This window comes from Monodon monoceros, unplaced genomic scaffold (genome assembly GCF_005190385.1).
Source record: "Monodon monoceros isolate NGI ecotype Baffin Bay Population unplaced genomic scaffold, NGI_Narwhal_1 Super_Scaffold_5, whole genome shotgun sequence".
NCBI classification, from domain to species: domain Eukaryota; kingdom Metazoa; phylum Chordata; class Mammalia; order Artiodactyla; family Monodontidae; genus Monodon; species Monodon monoceros.
Window position 1 is genome coordinate 31,833,743 of NW_021703782.1, and position 22,216 is coordinate 31,855,958.

At 36.3% G+C, this 22,216-nt stretch overlaps 1 protein-coding gene across 3 annotated transcripts in view; it reads left to right on the forward strand.

Annotated features, from left to right (window-relative positions):
- KIF27 (kinesin family member 27) overlaps nucleotides 1–22,216 on the forward strand; it is an 88,901-nt gene that overhangs the window by 60,685 nt on the left and 6,000 nt on the right. For 2 of the 3 annotated variants that reach the window (XM_029203846.1, XM_029203847.1), the window contains 4 exons: nucleotides 1,972–2,187; nucleotides 10,316–10,522; nucleotides 12,002–12,200; nucleotides 14,159–14,323. In XM_029203846.1, coding sequence (XP_029059679.1) covers nucleotides 1,972–2,187; nucleotides 10,316–10,522; nucleotides 12,002–12,200; nucleotides 14,159–14,323 — 787 coding nt within the window. The remainder of the gene's footprint in view (nucleotides 1–1,971; nucleotides 2,188–10,315; nucleotides 10,523–12,001; nucleotides 12,201–14,158; nucleotides 14,324–22,216) is intronic. The other variant, XM_029203848.1, reaches the window with a different exon arrangement.

Consider the following 22,216-nt stretch of genomic DNA (forward strand, 5'->3'; position numbering starts at 1 on the left):
CCTACTTGGATCCCAAAATGCTGGCAGCCAGACTTACACTTCCCAGCAGGAGATTGGTGGATTTTTCTGAAACAGTCCCAGAAAAAAAGACCTTAAAAAATTTACATTTGGGAGCCCCCAACTAAGTGGCCAGATCCCAGATATATCCTATTGTGACACATCTTGCTCACAACAGTTTATCAGGATTTTAATACCTGACTCTTAAGTATGACGTATATTTCAGGAATGCTACTAACATTAGGGACAGAGGCCAAAACAAAAGGAAAATAAAAAAAGAAGCTCAGATCTATCAAATTAGAGATAGAGCAAGGAGCTAAAAAAACTTCTTAAAAAACCTTAGTATCTTCAAGGTGGTAAAAGATGATACTCTATCCACAAAGCAAGAGTTGCAGGCTATAAAAAACATGAAAGAACTTTTGGAAATTAAAAGGATTGGACGATAATGTTAAGGAAGTATCTCAGAAAGTAAATAAAAAGATAAATAGAAATTAGGAGGAATAAAATTTAATTGGCAGGTAAACCCACAAAGTCCATCATCCAAGTAACAGGAATTCCAGAAAGATACAACAGAGAAAACAGGAGAAGAGGAAATTATCAAAGACATAATACAAAAAAATTTGTCAGCACTGAAGATATAAGACTCTGGGTTGAAATAGCTTATCAAAGGCACAGCAAAGAGTACTAAAAGCATATCATTGTGAAGTTTTGAGTACACGAGGGGAAAAAATATATCCTGAAAGCTTCCAGATAGAAGACTAGTCACTTGAAAATCTTGAGAGTCAGAATGGCATTAGACTTCTCAACCCTCTTCATTAGAAGTTAGAAGACCTGAAGCAGTCTTAAAACTCATAAGGAAAATGGTTTCCAAACAAGCATTCTCTTTTTAGCCTAACCATCAATCAAATGGGAAGATAGAATAAGGACATTTTCCAGTGAAAAAATTATCTACTACCTAGCCTGTCTCAGGAAACTGCTAAAGGATGTGCTCCTTAAAAGTGAGCATGCAAGCTATGATAAAGGAAGACTCAGGATCCTGCAAATGTGATCTAACTGGAAAATTTCAGGATAATACCAAAGGAAGTCCAGGAACAACCAGTCCAGTTTGGAGCAGGAGGATGGAGGCTCCAGGCAAAATGTTCATGTATTCAGAAAATCATGTGAACTGACCATTGGTTTATCTAAAAACTGTAATACAACTTATGTTGGGAGAATAGAGGGAGGGGAAGTACAGAAAAGGAGGCATAGGAGTGCTAAATCCTTGTCTTCCGTAATAGATAATCAGCAGACAGTATCTAAAATTGGTAATGTTATTTAGGAACATGGACGTAAACACCAAAAGAAATAGCTTAAAAGGTTAAAGATGGTTGTTTCTAGGGAGCAGGACTCAGGGGAAAGGGTCAGGTAGGGGACTGCTTTTTAAAAACATTATTAAACCTTATGGCAGTATATACATATAATTACTTTGATGAAAAACTCTTTTTAAGATTATCTTAAATTGGTCATAATGAAGATCACCGTAAATCTAACTGGCCATAATTTTGACCGGAATGAAATAAGAATAGAAACAAATTGTATGTTTAAATAACAACAAACCAAATGTCAACCTCTAGGAAATGTTAGCATAATTAATTCTACTATGTAACAGGCCAAGAAAGAAAAGTTTAATTTGGAAAATAATACAAAAGAAAAATACTGCCTCTCAAACCTGTGTTGTATAGTCTGGTTTGGCCAAGCAATACTTAGTAATAAATTCATTGTTTGAAAAATCTCCACTTTTTTAAAAAAGGCATTCAACTTAAGATTTTAGAAAATGAAGCTCCCCAGTCCCCCAAAAAACTCCATGGGAGAAAACAATAATGTAAAAGCTAAAAATATGTTCACTTAGTAATTTTCTCTGTGTTTTTCCTAATTTATTTACAGCCTGGATTTCTAATAACTGGTCTTGGGGTGTCTGGTTGATTGTCTTTTTAGGCTTTAAACACAGATAGTTTGAAAATATCAACTCGCCTGAGCTTGTTGGACCAAGAGTTGTCTGAAAAGAATGTGCAGCTCCAGAACAGCACAGCTGAGGAGAAAATAAAGATTTCAGAGCAAGTTCAAGCCCTCCAGAAAGAAAAGGATCAGCTACAGAGAAGAAGAAACAGCGTGGATGAGAAACTTAAAAATGGTAGTGTGTTATCACCTGAAGTAAGTCAGTATGCTTTGGAACTAGAAGTACTGTATGATGGATCACTTGGATGATTTCCTCCATTTTTGTTACTTAAACATAAAAATGACAAATCTGGTCAACTCTGTTTCCTTGAGACTTTTGTCAGATGTAATGAGTCTGCCTGTCACCTGTTTGGTGCCATGAGGCATGCTTGACTAGAAACTGTGATGTCCTCTCGTAGAGGTCCATGAACGTGGCCCCTTCCAGGCATTGCCAGGGACTGGGAGACTAACGTTTCTTTTGAGTATGGTCTTTCTCAGCTGGGGTTTCTCATCTGAAATCACAGAACAAAGAAAAAGATTTGAGGGACACTTTTTTTCATTTCTTCCAAAGAGGGCACCTGTCTTCTCTCTATGTATCTTTCTTGAATGATACTTGGTAATTCATCACATATAACAGATGTCTAGGGCATTAAGGGTTAATTCTTTCAGAAAGTATGGGAGCATGTTCCACTCTAAGTCCTAGCCAAGTAGATGCATAAAACTCAAACCCCAATAAAAACACCTTTTAGGGGCTTCCCTGGTGGCGCAGTGGTTGAGAGTCCACCTGCCGATGCAGGGGGACACGGGTTCGTGCCCTGGTCCGGGAGAATCCCACATGCCGCAGAGCGGCTGAGCCTATGAGCCATGGCCGCTGAGCCTGCGCGTCCAGAGCCTGTGCTCTGCAACGGGAGAGGCCACAACAGTGAGAGGCCCGCGTACCGCAAAAAAACCCCAAAAAACAAACAAAAAACACCTTTTAGGATTTTTCATTTAGGGGAGGATATGGCTTCTCTCACCTTTATTTTTTTTAACTGTGTAAAAGATGTTTCATTTGTTGGCTAGCAAACTGTCCCAGACTTTGTCTTTTCAAAATTTTACTTCAGTTGGCAGTGGTGTCCATACCTTATTACTTTATCAGACAAAGATGAACTTTTTTTTTTTTTTAATTTATTTTTGGCTGCATTGAGTCTTTGTTGCTGTGTGCAGGCTTTCTCTAGTTGCAGCAAGCGGGGGCTCCTCTTCGTTGCAGTGCTCGGGCTTCTCATTGCAGTGGCTTCTCTTGTTGTGGAGCACGGGCTCTAGGTTCGCGGGCTCAGTAGTTGTGGTGCACGGGCTCAGCTGCTCCGCGGCATGTGGGATCTTCCTGGACCAGGGCTCGAACCCGTGTCCCCTGCATTGACAGGTGGATTCTTAACCACTGCGCCACCAGGGAAGCCCCAAAGATGAACTTTTGAGCCTGGATTTTCTCTGCAAATATTTATAGTTGATGTCCAAAGTAAGGGAAAACTGCTGAGAGAAAGTAAGTGGCTGGGAATCATGTATCTTGTAGTGTTTTAGATTGGAGCAAGTGTGACAAGAAGTGAAAGGGGCTGGTTAAGAAGGAACAGGGGAAAGGATTTCATGACATTATTGTTCATTGAGTTGATGAAAGAAATTGAAGACAACCTTGACTGGGGGCTATGTGACATTATAAGCTTCTACTGCCCTATTTTATAACTTAATTGGGGTAGCTTTGCCAAGGATCACAGAATGAGTTTGTCCTCCTGAGGCTGTTAAATTGGAGCCCCAAGCCTACAGATGTGAAGGTCTGAGAGCCTTAGATTCAGCAAAACATAGGATTTAAGGAATTCTTGCCTGCCCAGGACAGTTACTGGGCCCTATGGGAGAAAAAAAAAGCAGGAGAAAACATTATGCTTCTCTTGAGGAATTCATACTACATCTGAGGAGACAGATAGAAAGATGAGAAAACTCTAAACCCTGAAGAACATAAAAAAGCAAGTTATAGATAATGTAATAAAGCTATACTTATTACATTATTTATACAAAACAATGCAGTGATCATTTGGGGGAAGATTCAATTAAGGCAGCCTTGTTAGATCAGAATCTTGAGCTGGATTATGAAAAACATGGTATATATTGATAGATATAAGAAAGAAGGCCATTTTAGATAGAACACTGTTAAATAAGGCATAGAGATGGGAATGAGCAAATTATGTTTGCAGAGGGGTAGAGTGGCCATTCTTTTTTAATTTTAATTTTTTTGTACAATTGTTAAGGTTACACTCCATTTAGAATTATTACAAAATATTGTCTATATTCCCTGTGTTGTACAATACATCCTTGTAGCCTGTCTTACTCCCAAGAGTTTGTACCTCCCATACTCCCACCCCTATAATGCCCCTCCCCCCACACTGGTAACCACTATTTTGTTCTCTATATCTGTGAGTCTGCTTCTTTTTTGTTATATTCACTAGTTTGTTGTAATTTTTAGATTTTGCCTATAACTGATATAGCATTTGTCTTTCTCTGACTTATTTCACTTAGCATAATGCCCTCCAAGTCCATCCATGTTGCTGCAAATGGCAAAATTTTGTTCTTTTTTATGGCTGAGTAGTATTCCATTGTGTATATGTACCAATTCTTCTTTATCCATTCGTCTGTTAATGGACACTTAGGTTGCTTCTGTGTCTTGGCAGTTGTAAATAATGCTGCTGTGAACAATGGGGTGCATGTGTCTTTTCTAATTAGTGGGTGTTTTTTTTTTTTCTGGATATGTACCCAGGAGTGGAATTGCTGGGTCATATAGTAGTTCTATTTTTAGTTTTTTGGGAAACCTCCATACTGTTTTCCACTGTGCACCAATTTACATTCCCACCAACAGTGTATGAGGATTCCCTTTTCTCCACATCCTCACCAACATTTGTTATTTGTGTTCTTTTTGATGATAGCCATTCTGACAGGTGTGAGGTGGTATCACATTGTGGTTTTGATTTGCATTTCCCTGATGATTAGCAATGTTGAGTATCTTCTCATTTGCCTGTTGGCCATCTGCATTTCTAGAGGGTCAATTCTTATCTTCAAGAAACATTTAAGTTTCTTTTTCATGAGGAATTCTGTAACTAAAAACATTATGTAGTGTTTTGTGGTGAAAATGCAGCACAATGCATGGTACTTGTTTGGCAGCCACCCTGGATTTGTTTGAGGGAAGGGTGAGCCGCCTACAACTGATGGGGTTCCATTTAGTCCTGTGAGCGTCTGTGCACACTGCTTCCACGTGGTTGGTTCTTCTTAGTGTAGCTCTGAAATGGGCTCTGTTCTCACCACTGTTTTCACGCCGAGATTGATAGTACTAAATAGACCTCCAGTAGCAGATGATCACGAACATGAGATTCTGCTGTGACACAAGACATCAGTAAAATCTAGGTGGAATGGTTTGCTGTTTTGATGTCTTTAAACTTGCTCAGAATTATTTTTTCTTTCCACAATAAATCAGAATATTTTTTCTAATTGTATTACTTCATGGGAAATGATAGAAAGATTTTAGATCACTATACTAGTACAGGATTACCCAACAATTTAATATAGACAAATCACCTCCTTTTTTGGGGGGTAAAATCCAGAAACTAAAATTTAGAAAAAATAAAATATTTGAACTCTATTTTTCTAATAATGCAGAGCAGTTACCTAATAAGTGGAGTATAGGAAGAATACATATGAATATCTATGTTTATTTCATCTTTTACATTTTCAATTTCCTGTTTTTTCGGTTTTTTTTAAAATTTCATGTTTTATCATTAGAAAATGCATATAGTTTATAGAGAAATACATGCAGTGCTTGCTCAGAAGGTTTTGTTTGTCATGTTTGTTTTTTACTAATGGGAAATTTGTGATCTAAGATGTTTGGAGACCACTGCTTTAGATCCTTGTTACTCTCAGTGTGATCTCTGTACCAGCAGCAATAGTATCACCTGGGAGCCTGTTAGAAATGCAGAGCCTCAGGCACCACCGAGACCTGCTGAATTAGAAGTCTGCATTTTTACAAGCTCCCTGGTGCATGTTTGGAAAGCAGTGCTCTGTGACAAAGCATAGTCAACTCTTGATAATCTAAGGTTTGAGTTGTGGCAAATTCTTCATCCTGGGACAGCTTCCCATTGCCCCTCATCTTCTCAACCTACAACTTTTTGCTGGGTTAGATGGAACCACAAATATTTATATATGCTGGAGCCTCACTAGAGCAGGCTATCCTCAGGGTTCTATAGATATGCTGCCTTACATTATCTCAGTGCTTCGCTAACATAGATCCAAAACTATAGAAACTAAATTTGTACCAAATTGTTCTCAGCCATTACATAAAGGCAAACTCTTTCCACATTTATTTATTTATTTTTTGTGACCTTTCTAAACTGTTTTAACTTACAGGCCTTATAAAATGTCAGTTTTATGGCAATAAATATTAGCTCCTGTGCTTGCAGAAAACATGAACTTACTACTTTGCAGGAGAGAGAGTTATCAGCAGAACTATGTCTTTTTCACAAATAATGGGGCTCACTGTGCTCAGGTGTACTAGGTAATCCTTTCTTTTTTTTGAATTTTTAATTAATTTATTTTTTTATGCAGCAGGTTCTTATTAGTTATCCATTTTATACATATTAGTGTATATATATCAATCCCAATCTCCCAATTTATCACACCACCACCACCCCCTGCTGCTTCCCCCCATTGGTGTCCATACATTTGTTCTCTACATCTGTGTCTCAATTTCTGCCCTGCAAACTGGTTCATCTGTACCATTTTTCTAGGTTCCACATATATGCATTAATATACGATATTTGCTTTTCTCTTTCTGACTTACTTCACTCTGTATAACAGACTCTAGATTCATCCACGTCTCTATAAATAACCCAATTTTGTTCCTTTTAATGGGTGAGTAATATTCCATTGTATATACGTACCACATCTTCTTTATCCATTCATCTGTCGATGGACATTTAGGTTGCTTCCATGACCTGGCTACTGTAAATAGTGCTGCAATGAACACTGGGGTGCACATGTCTTTTTGAATTATGGTTTTCTCTGGGTATATGCCCAGTAGTGGGATTACTGGGTCATATGGTAATTCTATTTTTAGTTTTTTAAGGAACCTCCATACTGTTCTCCATAGTGACTGTATCAATTTACATTCCCACCAACAGTGCAAGAGGGTTCCCTTTTCTGCACACCCTCTCCAGCATTTGTTGTTTGTAGATTTTCTGATGATGCCCATTCTAACTGGTGTGAGGTGATACCTCATTGTAGTTTTGATTTACATTTCTCTAATAATTAGTGATATCGAGCAGCTTTTCATGTGCCTCTTGGCCATCTATATGTCTTCTTTGGAGAAATGTCTATTTAGGTCTTCTGCCCATTTTTAGATTGCGCTGTTTGTTTTTTTAATATTGAACTGCATGAGCTGTTTATATATTTTGGAGATTAATCCTTTGTCCGTTGATTCATTTGTAAATATTTTCTCCCATTCTGAGGGTTGTCTTTTTGTCTTGTTTGTAGTTTCCTTTGCTTTGCAAAAGCTTTTAAGTTTGATTAGGTCCCATTTGTTTATTTTTGTTTTTATTTCCATTACTCTAGGAGGCGGATCAAAAAAGATCCTGCTGTGATTTATGTCAAAGGGTGTTCTTCCTATGTTTTCCTCTAAGAGTTTTATAGTGTCCGGACTTACATTTAGGTGTCTAATCCACTTTGAGTTTATTTTTGTGTATGGTGTTAGGGAGTGTTCTAATTTCATTCTTTTACATGTAGCTGTCCAGTTTTCCCAGCACCACTTATTGAAGAGACTGTCTTTTCTCCATTGTATATCCTTGACTCCTTTGTCAGAGATTAGTTGACCATAGGTGCATGGGTTTATCTCTGGGCTTTCTATCCTGTTCCATTGATCTGTATTTCTGTTTTTGTGCCAGTACCATACTGTCTTGATTACTGTAGCTTTGTAGTATAGTCTGAAGTCAGGGAGTCTGATTCCTCCAGCTCTGTTTTTTTTCCCTCAAGACTGCTTTGGCTATTCGGGGTCTTTTGTGTCTCCATACAAATTTTAAGATTTTTTGTTCTAGCTCTGTAAAAAATGCCATTGGTAATTTGATAGGGATTGCATTGAATCTGTAGATTGCTTTGGGTACTATAGTCATTTTCACAATGTTGATTCTTCCAATCCAAGAACATGGTATATCTCTCCATCTGTTTGTATCATCTTTAATTTCTTTCATCAGTGTCTTATAGTTTTCTTCATATCAGCAAATTGAAGAATAAAAACCATATGATCATATCAATAGATGCAGAAAAAGCTTTTGACAAAATTCAACACCCATTTATGATAAAAACTCTCCAGAAAGAGGGCATAGAGAGAACCTGCCTCAACATAATAAAGGCCATATATGACAAACCCACAGCAAACATCATTCTCAATGGTGAAAAACTGAAACCGTTTCCTCTAAGATCAGGAACAAGACAAGGGTGTCCCCTCTCACCACTGTTATTCAACATAGTTTTGGAAGTCCTAGCCACGGCAATCAGAGAAGAAAAAGAAATAAAAGGAATACAGATTGGAAAAGAAGAAGTAAAACTGTCCCTGTTTGCAGATGACATGATACTATATACATAGAGAATCCTAAAGATGCCACCAGAAAACTACTAGAGCTAATCAATGAATTTGGTAAAGTTGCAGGATACAAAATTAATGCACAGAAATTTCTTGCATTCCTATACACTAATGATGAAAAATCTGAAAGAGTAGTTAAGGAAACACTCCCATTTACCATTGCAACAAAAAGAATAAAATACCTAGGAATAAACCTACCTAGGGAGACAAAAGACCTGTATGCAGAAAACTATCCACATTTGTTTTTGGTAGAATATAATCATAGTATGCATTCAAAAGTCAAATATTTTCTTGGGTTATTCACTTTTATTTTCTGGTTCTTCTTATTCACCTAAGTACCTTTCAGGATTTAAGTTTGTTTTTCTTAAAAAGGTGAATATTATTTTCTTCCTTATGGAGTGATTATCAAATCTTCAAATTCAGTAATTGCACAAAGAAATAAAATGCCTGCTGAACATTTTTTTTTCCAAAATGGCTCTTTCAGGAGATTTTATAAAATGGCTTTAAAAAAAGTAAGTATTATTCAACCTCCCATTGGAATAGGTTATTACCTACCTTTTCCCTGAATTCCAGAAAAGGAGTTCCAGAAGTCATTCTGACTGTTCTTTGGGGAGATTAGAAATAGTAACCTTATTTTTCTTTGAAATGCTATGGGGAGGAGAGGAGAGAAATACTTGGGTCATATACCCAAGACATATGAAAATGTTTTTTGCTCCTCTCCCTTCATTAAGTTGTTCAGCAGATACGTACTGAGTTTAAACTATGTAATATGTACTGTGCTAGGCAATAAGGATGTGAGTATGGACAAGACCATCTGCCCTCAGGGAACTTAAAGTTGAAGTGGCCTCCACCACAAGTACGGGGATACAAAAATATATATCCAGGTCTTACCACGTCCAAAATAATTTCTTACCAGAGATTTGTGTCCCCTAAATAAGATGTTATTTGGATAATTCAGAGAACGGCTAGGTTTTCTGACAGCAGTTCATCAGATTTTTTTTTCCTACAGAGGAAATCTTCTTTGGCATATGAAAAAAAGGTTTTGCTGCCACCATTTTTAGTGCCTACACTTTCCCTCTAATGACATCTCCTAGGAATCTTATGAAATGTTTCATGTCCTTAAATTCTCACTACTTTTTCTTATGTTACACAGCGTTTTTTCCCTTAGAGACTCTCCTCTGATTACTAGTTCTTAATAACTTATTTTAATATATTTCCTCTTTCCTTCCTAGCAATATATTGTTTTGATAGATCCTTGAAGGGACCCCCGAGGTCTCCAGATCTCAGTGACACATAATATGCACTTCAGGAGCCATGGAGGGAGATAACATGATGACACTGTCAAACCTGTGGGCTGAGGCTTTGTTCAAGTGTATTCCTTCGTGATCAGCATTTGCTTATGACCTTGGGATGTTTCATAACTCACCTAACCTTCTTCCTCTTCCATTTTGCTACCCAAGGTTTACTACAAAGATTCAATGATTATTTGTTATATATATGTGTGTGTGTTTGTATGTGTGTGTGTACACACAGTGCATTGTGTAGCATAGCAAGCACTCAATAAACATTTTTTTTAATTTAGTAGAAGAATGGTACTGTCCATTAGACTCAAATAGCATAATAAGATCTTAGTGTATGACAAAGTCCAAGTTATACTGTTTCATTCAAAATGAGTGATTTCTTTTGTATTATATCTAGGAAGAACATGTTCTTTTCCAACTTGAAGAAGGGATTGAAGCTTTGGAAGCTGCAATTGAATACAAGAACGAACATATCCAGAGTCGCCAGAACTCACTCAGAGTGTCACTTCAAAATCTCTCTCATAGTGAAGAAAATGTCTTAGAAAAACTAATCTGCCTGAGTCCTGTTGAGATTAGAGCTATTCTTTTCAGATATTTCAATAAGGTTTGTTTTTCAGGGACAGAGGATTTTCTTATAAAGAGGGGTTGAGATGCTTATACAGCTCACATTTATGTAGAATTTACAGCACTGAATGTTGTCATCTGAAATCTTTGCACTTATCCAAGTATGTAGGCCTAACTTTGTGAGGTTCTTAAAGTTGAAGGGCCTTTTGAAAGAAGGGCTTTTGGGAATAGTTTTAAAAACCAAAGAATTTAAGTTATATTCCTCAGTCACTATTTCTTGGTTGTATGTTTTCTAGATTTGATTGTTCCTACTCAGCATTCGTGAAAAATCAAGGGCCCTCCAGGTTTGGGTTCCCTTTCCTTCATTGCTGTAGGGTAGGGGTAACCTGTACCTTCTCATTATACCCTATGAATTGAAATGGAGGTGAAATGGTGCATCAGTGACAAAGATAGTAATAGATTTTAGCATTAACCTGGATGGGCTTAATATAAATTAAAATATTTTATACAGATTTGACAGCTTACTGATAGAGATGTTTCACAGCATTGAAAACTATACCTGTCTTTTCTCTAATGTCTTCTCTTAAGATATATATTATGAAGTGTTAAACAAGTAGATAACTCTTTTCTCTGAAAAATATATTCAGTTTAAGGGAATAGCAGACAGTTGATGAAAAATGAAACACAGAAGTTTTAAAATAAAGTTCTAATTCTGTTAGACAATTGAAACAAAGATGACTAAATTAGTGGAAATGTGATACACAGGCCTTCTCTTGGATAATTACCCTCAGTAGTAAGCTTCTATTATTGATGCAAGTGCATCCCATCACTGGGTGTGTGGAGGGCAGAAATATGGTGCATGTTGTCTGAGGCTTTGATACAGATAACTCTTCTGTGGTGTTCTTAGAGCAAGGGTTCTTAACCCAAAGCACCCAGGTGAAGGTCAGTGGATTTTCTGGTCTTAAGAACTCTTTGTAGAAATGAGTATTTTTCTGGAGAGAATGTCATTACATTATTAACAAGTTCTGTGACACAGATATTGTCTGAAGTGTTTTTACTTTATATCAGTGCAGAGAGGGACCCACTGGACTAAATGTACAATCTGAGACCGAACTCTATAGCTTAAAAATTCTGTCACTTATTTATAACATTCACTTTGGAGTTAAAAATGAGAATTATCTAGATGTTACAGAAGTCTTTAGATTCTTGATATCTTTTTAGACTGGAGAAATGGAGTTGTAGGATTATAAATGTAAACTACAAAGATCATGTCTAAGAAATGATGGAGAGGTGACTGTTAGAGTAGAGCAACATTATATTTAAAATGAAGTTGTTACCAATTCAGAATCTCAACGAATTAAAAAGGCTGTTAGGTTATCTTGTGGGTATATTACAAAGCATTTGCCTTGTTATACCATGGGGATTAAGGGAGTTCATCTTTATGAAGTCTAAGAGAAGTAAATTAGTCTATTAGTCTGTCTAAAACACACTTAAAAGATCAAAAAAATGTCTTTGCTAGGTGGTTAATCTGCGAGAAGCTGAACGGAAACTACAGTTACAGAATGAAGAAATTAAAATGAAAGTTCTGGAACGGGATAATGTGGTTCGTGAGTTGGAATCTACACTGGAACATCTGAAATTGCAGTGTGACCGGAGACTGACCCTTCAGCAAAAGGAACACGAGCAAAAAATGCAGCTTCTGCTACATCATTTCAAAGGTAACTGCCCCTTCACATCAGTTGTGTAATGGGGACGTGTAGGAGGGGGATTGGGAAAGGAAGGTAGGACAGAATTGGATCACTTAAAGCCCAACATGTATAAATAGTTACTACTTATATGTGTTTTGTGCTTTACATGTTTTGGTCCACATGTTGGGATAGTTGACTTTGATGCAGGGCTATTCATGCTTGAAATGCCTTCTCCTCTGCCTGTCCCCAGTGCCACACAGAGAACTGCTGCAATCCTGTTACTTTGTTGTGGTCTACTTTTTATGTAGGAATGTGGGATGACTTCTGGCTTGGTGGTGTACAGTTGAAAAGTTCCCCATCTCTAGGATATAGAACCTTGATATTTAAATCACTTTCCCTTCATAAAATTAAACTGATAGGTTCTGTCAGATTTCTGGTTATATTTCTTGTTACAGTTTTCAGTAAATTATAAATTTTATGCATTAAGGTTATAGCTTAGGTCAAAATTAGTCTACCATTGATGGGCACATAGTGTTATCAGTGCACAGTAGTTCAACCGTCAACTGTGGTATGGAGTTGTCATAGCAATTGGTCTTCAATACCTGGGCTTATGGCTGGTACACACAGTTCCTATGGCAACAAAATCACTGCCTGGCGATAACTTCAACGCCTGGAATGCTTCAGTCCAGGTGGCTTGGCTGTTTAGTCTTGATTCTTATGAATCTATAGCTGGAAATGTGCTAAAAAGGATCTGGAAGAAGCAACCTGAGTAAGCAGAAAATTGGAAAATATATGCATTTGAGTGTTGAGGCAGTTTGCCTCTAAGTTAATTCTATAACAAGTTAATTAGCAACCAGTTGCCTGATGACAGGATTTCCTTGACTGGATTCCATGTTATTTCATTCAAACATGCTTTCCTTACCTTATGTTAATTCTGTCTTAAGTCTCTAAAAGTGATATTTTAATAGAATTTTTAATATGTTTTTCAAGTGGTTGGCATTTTACCGCAAAAGTTCATGCTTTAGCCAAATGAGAACATTTAAAAAATCATTCATTTCTATAGCTGGGACAAGTTTTTCACAGCAAGGTTATAACTGAAAATGTTAACAACTTATGAATTTTCTAATTTCACCTGAATATAGGCCATAAAATTAAGTTCATTTTTATGATATCCTTCATGGGGATTCTGATTTGTAATGTTATTAATTTAAAATGTTTTTTAAACAAGATGATGGGTTAATATAAAATTACAGATATACTTAGATCAATTTTTACAAAACAACCAATTATAACAAAAGAAAATTACAAAGCAGTAGGACCATTTTATAGATTTACCAATAGGAAAGAGTAGGTCTGAAAGTGTGTATTTCTGAAGGTCAGTAAAACTGCGTTTTACTGGTTGTAGAACCTAACCCAAAGGGGACAGTTTTAGACATTCCTAAATATTAATTAGAAGCTTTAAAATTATATTGTGTCATAAACTAGAGCTTTACTTATACTTTCCCCCCCTTCTCCTTTTTTGGTGGTGTTTTCCTTTGTAATTTAATCTTTCTAGCCTCTTTTGACAGGTTTCCAGTTTTTGAGGGTTTTTTTGGTTCTATATTTCTTGGGCCTATAAACTTTAGGCTTATAACTTTCCATATATCCGTGGTTCCTGATATAAACTTCAAGACATTGATGCAACTGGACAGAGTTCCAAATGTGAACCTTACTTCTGCTCTTCTGAGGATAAATTTAGTTAGTAGCTACTCAAAAAGTGCTTATGAATCATGAAAAATGCGGTAGCTGGTAGGGATTAGGGTGGAGAAGGGCTCATCCTACTTTGAAAAATTTTACAGGCAGAAGACTCCAAATTGTAGCTGAAAAATCCAGCCAAGTAATAGATACATGTAACATACTTCTGACCCTACAATACAGTCTGGGAGTTCTGTTAGAATTTTCAATCATTTACTTTAAACTGATTTTAAATGTAAATTTCTGTTTTATAGAGCAAGACGGGGAAGGCACTGTGGAAACTTTTAAAAATTATGGAGATAAAATCCAGCAGCTGGAAAGAGAGCTTTATTTCTATAAGAAAACCAGCAGAGATCTTAAGAAGAAACTTAAGGAATTGGTAGGGGAAGCAATTCAGCGACAACTAGTACCATCAGAAAGTAAGAGATTTAGTGTTACTTGTCACGCCAACACCGTAGCATGGTTTGTAGTGGAGCCTTTCCCAATTGATTGGATTATTTAGGATTAGATATTTAACTTCTCTTTGTCTCTGTAGACAAAAATAGTTGTCTAGTCTATGTGTAACACAGAACCACTGGAGAAAAGAATAAATGAACAAATGTATATGTGTGAAGGAAATGATCATTTATTCGATTGCCTGCCATGTACCAGGGGCTCTTGTCACTTAATTCTTAAAATAACCCTAAATATAGGATAGCTGTTGTTTTCCTGTTTTATAGTAAATTAAGCCTTCTGATTATCATAAAAAAGTAAAATAGAGAATAATAAAAGTAAAATAATATTTATGTATTTCTAAGATCAGTCATGTTTTTTCATATCATGACCTCTAGAAATTCAAACATATAATAAAACCCATCATGGAGACAAGGAAGTTTTCTTGCATAATTATATGTAGATATGTAGAAATAACCATCTTCCTCAATGAAATGATAAAACATGACAAAGAACTTTGCAAAAGCAAGAAGTGCCATGAAGGTGATGTACTGTTATGATTAAAACATATTGTCTTACTACCATGTGTAAAATAGATAGCTAGTGGGAAGCTGCTGTATAGAGCAGGGAGCTCAGCTCAGTGCTCTGTGATAACCTAGAGGGGTGGTATGGAGGTGGGGTGGCAGGGAGGCTCAAGAGGGAGGGGATACAGGTATACGTATAGCTGATTTACTTTGTTCTACAGCAGAAACTAACACAACATTGTAAAGCAATTATACTCCAATAAAAAGAAAAAAGAAAAAACATATTGTCTTTAAGCCACCAATAGAGAGGAATCAATATCTCTAAAATAATGTATACTCATTTTATAAAAGAATTAGCCTTCCTTTAGAGAAAGTATTCTTCTAACAAGTTAAGAATGGCTTTTGAAAGTTGACTTTACAGCTCTTTTTAGGAACACAACTATTTTGTACCTGTAAAGAAAACTAAAGATGGGTACAACAAGATATAAAGAGTACACCTGAAACTAATATAATGTTATATATCAATTATATCTCAACTTAAAAATATAATTATAAAAATGAAACCATAAAAATATAGAAACCAATGGAAAATGATATATATGCACAATGAAAAGATATATACTGAATATATAATATAAGCAGAATTAACATAGTTTTAAATCTTAAAACTTAGTAATATTTTAGAAAAGTAGTTCTAATACTACCTTATATTTATTGTATTTATCATTTACAGGCATTTTCCCAAATAGTTCAGTTTAGCCCTCACACTCAGGGTAGGCCGGTATATGCTAACCTCATTTTTAGATGAGGAAATTAAAGCTTAGAGCGGTCCAGTGACTCACGAGCCGACCAGTAATTAGAGCATGGTCTAAGGTCCCTGGTCTTCTGATTCCTGGTTCTGTGTTCTAGTATAAAAGTCATTTTAGGATAGAGATGTGATACAAACATACGAATTCTGCCAAAGAGACTAACCTTTCTGATTTTCAATGTAGTAATGCAGAGGTATTTACTCATATAATTAAAATATTTACTTGAAATACAGCCTGCAACATATAGCTGAACCTTTTACTTGAAACGCTATCGGCAAAAAATTAAAATGTAAGCAGGTATTAAGTAGGACACAGAGCAATTAGCACAAAACCATTTTTGCTTTAAAAAAATTCACTTTCAAATTTGAGATATCTGAAATTAGATGTTTACTGTTTAAATGGCCCATGTTTATACTGCTGAGTCTACTAGACATCTCTTAAAATGACAGTGTGGTATATGGTGGTAAACAGGTTTAAGAAACCTGGATCTGGGACTTCCCTGGTGGGCCAGTGGATAAGACTCCACGTTCCCAATGCAGAGGGCCAGGGTTCAACTAGATCCAGCCTGCCGCAACTAAAGATCCCGCACGCAGCAACGAAGATCCCATGTGCCACAACTAAGACCCGGCGTGGCCAAAATAAAATAAGTAAATAAATAAATATTAAAAAAGAAAGAAAGAAAGAAACCTGGATCCTAATCATGCTCTTGAATGAAACAAATATAAAAAGTTTAAAAAAGCTAAATAATCTTGGAGATGTGTAAAGTGAGCATAACTCCTGTTTTACCAACTGACCTGGGAAGTCTAGTCTTTCTCTTTCTTTTTTCGGCTGCACCACGTGACTTGCAGGATCCTAGTTCCCCGACCAGGGATCAAACCCCGGCCCCCAGCGCTGGAAGCTCAGAGTCCTAACCACTGGACCACCAGGGAATTCCTGGAAGTCTAGTCTTAAAAATAATAATGTTGAAGATGTTATCTCAGCTAATTTGCTATATCCCCTAGAACCATCTTAAATATGTTTATTTTTTGGCTATAAAAAGTAATACATAGTCATTATAGAAAACTTTGAAAATATAGGAAAAAATCAGAAAAAGACCACCCATAATCCTACCCACAACTATTAACATTTCAGCATAATTCTTTTCACTGTTTTCCTTATGCTTTAAAAAAATTCATTTGGAATCATATTGGTGATATAGCTTGTACTATATCCTACCTCAAAATGCAGCTCCAATAAAATGACATTAAATAAGACTTGTTTGATTTATAAAATATAGCAGTTTAAATATATCAAATTTTCAGTTCCCTAAACTGTATTATATGCTTAATAATCAGTATCCTAATTAATATATAACTGTCTTGGTATTCAGTTGATTGGGTTTTGTTAGTAGTCTTTTCATTGTCTGCCTACCAGACTTTATCTGCTTTGAATATTTTTAGCATTTTCAAATAGCAAAAGAATTAATCTTTTGACTAAAATATCTTGGTCACTTCTAAAAAGTGACCAAAAAGACTAAAAGCACTTGGTCATGCTTCTGTCACAGTGCATCTATTTTCTAACATTTTGTGAGGATAAAATCAGTATATATGGACATGCAGTCTGTGTACTTGTTTAAGTATTTAAAACTCTATACTTTTTTTAATTGAATAATATTGTATTTTATCCCAAAACAAAGCATAAAAGTCTTGAAAGATACACAATTTAAGACATAAATTCTTATTTCGTTAAATCCAAGCAACTCTTTAAATTCAGCTTTAGCCATAATTAGAAGAATTTAATTATTGTTTCTTTTCTTTGGAGAGGATTGTTGTTTGAATATAAAAATACTTACATATCATTCATTTCAGAGCTTACATTGAATTTCACTGAGAAAGAAAATTCTTTTTTAGCCAAAGTTATGAACTTAATTATAAAATATATAATATTTTGAAGACGTTACACTGGAGGCACAAGTTTATGACACAATAAAAATTTGATGAATGTATATGATACTAAATGCATTAATTAGATTTGTGTGTTATACCATACATTTGTAAATATATAATTTACAATGTGGTCAATTACATTAGTAAAACCATTCATCTTTTTTTTTTTTTTTTTACCTTTTATTTTAACATCTTTATTGGAGTGTAATTGCCTTACAATGGTGTGTTCGTTTCTGCTTTATACAAAGTGAATCAGCTATACATATACATATATCCCAATGTCTCCTCCCTCTGGCGTCTCCCTCTCTATCCCTCTAGGTGGTCCCTAGATCCCTCTATCCACCCTCTCTATCCCACCCCTCTAGGTGGTCGCAAAGCATCAAGCTGATCCCCCTATGCCATGCAGCTGCTTCCCACTATCTGTTTTACATGTGGTAGTGTATATATGTCCATGCCACTATCTCACTTTGTCCCAGCTTACCCTTCCCCCTCCCCGTGTCCTCAAGTCCATTCTCTATATCTGCATCTTTATTCCTGTCCTGCCCCTAAGTTCTTCAGAACCTTTTTTTTTTTGGATTCCACATATATGTGTTAGCATAGGGTATTTGTTTTTCTCTTTCTGACTTCCTTCACTCCATATGACAGTCTCTAGGTCCATCCACCTCACTACAAATAACTCAGTTTCATTTCTTTTTATGGCTGAGTAATATTCCATTGCATATATGTGCCACATCTTCTTTATCCATTCATCTGTCGATGGACACTTAGGTTGCTTCCATGTCCTGGCTATTGTAAATAGAGCTGCAGTGAACATTGTGGTACGTGACTCTTTTTGAATTATGGTTTTCTCAGGGTATATGCCCAGTAGTGGGATTGCTGGGTCGTATGGTAGTTCTATTTTTAGTTTTTTAAAGCACCTCCATACTGTTCTCCATCGTGACTGTATCAATTTACATTCCAACCAACAGTGCAAGAGGGTTCCCTTTTCTCCACATCCTCTCCAGCATTTATTGTTTCTAGATTTTTTGATGATGGCCATTCTGACTGGTGTGAGTTGATACCTCATTGTAGTTTTGATTTGCCTTTCTCTAATGATTAGTGATGTTGGGGGTACTTTCATGTGTTTGTTGGCAATCTGTATACCTTCTTTGGAGAAATGTCTATTTAGGTCTTCTGCCCATTTTTGGATTGGGTTGTTTGTTTTCTTGATATTGAGTTGCATGAGCGGCTTGTAAATTTTGGAGGTTGATCCTTTGTCAACTGCTCCATTAGCAAGTATTTTCTCCGATTCTGAGGGTTGTCTTTTCGTCTTGTTTATGTTTTCCTTTGCTGTGCAAAAGCTTTTAAGTTTCATTAGGTCCCATTTGTTTATTTTTGTTTTTATTTTCATTTCTCTAGGAGGTGGGTCAAAAAGGATCTTGCTGTGATTTATGTCATAGAGTGTTCTGCCTATGTTTTCCTCTAAGAGTTTTATAGTGTCTGGCCTTACATTTAGGTCTTTAATCCAGTCTGAGTTTATTTTTGTGTATGGTGTTAGGGAGTATTCTAATTTCATTCTTTTACATGTAGGTGTCCAGTTTTCTCAGCACCACTTATTGAAGAGGCTGTCTTTTCTCCATTGTATCTTCTTGCCTCCTTTGTCAAAAATAAGGTGACCATATGTGCGTGGGTTTATCTCTGGGCTTTCTATCCTGTATCATTGATCTATATTTCTGTTTTTGTGCCAGTACCATACTGTCTTGATGACTATAGCTTTGTAGTATAGTCTGAAGTCCGGGAGCCTGATTCCTCCAGCTCCATTTTTCTTTCTCAAGATTGCTTTGGCTATTCGGGGTCTTTTGTGTTTCCATACAAATTGTGAAAGTTTTTGTTCTATTTCTGTGAAAAATGCCATTGGTCGTTTGATAGGGATTGCATTGAATCTGTAGATTGCTTTGGGTAGTAGAGTCATTTTCACAATGTTGATTCTTCCAATCCAAGAACATGATCTCTTTGTATCATCTTTAATTTCTTTCATCAGTGTCTTACAGTTTTCTGCATACAGGTCTTTTGTCTCCTTAAGTAGGTTTATTCCTAGATATTTTATTCTTTTTGTTGCAGTGATAAATGGGAGTGTTTCCTTAATTTCTCTTTCAGCTTTTTCATCATTAGTGTATAGGAATGCAAGAGATTTCTGTGCATTAAATTTTGTATCCTGCTACTTTACCAAATTCGTTGATTAGCTCTAGTAGTTTCCTGGTAGCATCTTTAGGATTCTCTGTGTATAGTATCATGTCATCTGCAAACAGTGACAGCTTTACTTCTTCTTTTCCGATTTGGATTCCTTTTATTTCTTCTTCTTCTCTGATTGCTGTGGATAAAATTTCCAAAACTATGTTGAATAATAGTGGTGAGAGTGGACATCCTTGTCTTGTTCCTGATTTTAGCGGAAATGCTTTCAGTTTTTCACCATTGAGAACGATGTTACCTGTGGGTTTGTCATATATGGTCTTTATTATGTTGAGGTAAGTGCCCTGTATACTTACTTTCTGGAGGGTTTTTATCATAAATGGGTGTTGAATTTTGTCGAAAGCTTTTTCTGCATCTATTGAGATGATCATATGGTTTTTCTTCTTCAATTTGTTAATATGGTTTATCACATTGATTGATTTACGTATATTGTAGAATCCTTGCAGTCCTGGGATACACCACAGTTGGTCATGGTGTATGATCCTTTAATGTGCTGTTGGATTCTGCTTGCTAGTATTTTGTTGAGGATTTTTGCATCTATGTTCATCAGTGGTATTGGCTTGCAGTTTTCTTTCTTTGTGACATCCTTTTTTTTTTTTTTTTTTTTTGCGGTACACGGGCCTCTCACTGCTGTGGCCTCTCCCATTGTGGAGCACAGGCTCCGGACGCGCAGGCTCAGCAGCCACGGCCCACGGGCCCAGCCGCTCCACAGCATGTGGGAGCCTCCCAGACTGGGGTACGAACCCGTGTCCCCTGCATCGGCAGGCAGACCCTCAAGCACTGCGCCACCAGGGAAGCCCTCTTTGTGACATCTTTGTCTGCTTTTGGTATCAGGGTGATGGTGGCCTCATAGAATGAGTTGGGGAGTGTTCCTCCCTCTGCTATATTTTGGAAGAGTTTGAGAAGGATAGGTGTTAGCTCTTCTGTAAATGTTTGATAGAATTCGCCAGTGAAGGAATCTGGTCCTGGACTTCTGTTTGTTGGAAGAGTTTTAATCATAGTTTCAATTTCAGTGCTTGTGATTGGTCTGTTTATATTTTCTTTTTCTTCCTGGTTCAGTCTCGGAAGTTTGTGCTTTTCTAAGAATTTGTCCATTTCTCATTTCTTCCAGGTTGTCCATTTTATTGGCATAGAGTTGCTTTTAGTAATCTCTCATGTTCCTATGTATTTCTGCAGTGTCAGTTGTTACTTCTTTTCCATTTCTAATTCTATTGATTTGAACCTTCTCCCTTTTTTTCTTGATGAATGTGGCTAATGGTTTATCAATTTTGTTTATCTTCTCAAAGAACCAGGTTTTAGTTTTATTGATCTTTGCTATTGTTTCCTTCATTTCTTTTCATTTATTTCTAAACTGAGCTTTATGATTTCTTTCCTTGTGCTAACTTTGGGCTTCTTTTGTTCTTTCTCTAATTGCTTTAGGTGTAAGGTTATATTGTTTATTTGAGATGTTTCTTGTTTCGTGTGGTGGAATTGTATTGCTATAAACTTCCCTCTTAGAACTGCTTTTGCTGCATCCTGTAGGTTTTGGGTCATCGTGTTTTCATTGTCATTTGTTCCTAGGTATTTTTTGATTTCCTTGTTGATTTCTTCTGTGATCTCTTGGTTGTTAAGTAGTGTATTGTTTAGCCTCCATGTGTTTGTATTTTTTACAGACTTTTTCCTGTAATTGATATCTAGTCTTATGGCGTTGTGGTCGGAAAAGATACTTGATACAATTTCAATTTTCTTAAATTTACCAAGGCTTGATTTGTGACCCAAGATATGATCTATCCTGGAGAATGTTCCATGAGCACTTGAGACAAATGTGTATTCTGTTGTTTTTGGATGGAGTGTCCTATAAATATCAATTACGTCCATCTTGTTTAATGTATCATTTAAAGCTTGTGTTTTCTTACTTATTTTCATTTTGGACGATCTGTCAATTGGTGAAAGTGGAGTGTTAAAGTCCCCTACTATGATTGTGTTACTGTCGATTTCTCCTTTTATGGCTCTTAGCGTTTGCCTTATGTATTGAGGTGCTCCTATGTGGCGTGCATAAATATTTACAGTTGTTATATCTTCTTCTTGGATTGATCCCTTGATCATTATGTAGTGTCCTTCTTTGTCTCTTGTAATAGTCTTCATTTTAAAGTCTATTTTGTCTGATATGAGAATTGCTACTCCAGCTTTCTTCTGATCTCCATTTACATGGAATATCTTTATCCATCCCCTCACTTTCAGTCTGTATGTGTCTCTAGGTCTGAAGTGGGTCTCTTGTAGACAGCATATATATGGGTCTTGTTTTTGTATCCATTCATCCAGTCTATGTCTTTTGGTTAGAGTATTTAATCCATTTACATTTAAGGTAATTATCGATATGTATGTTCTTATTACCATTTTCTTATTAATTTTGG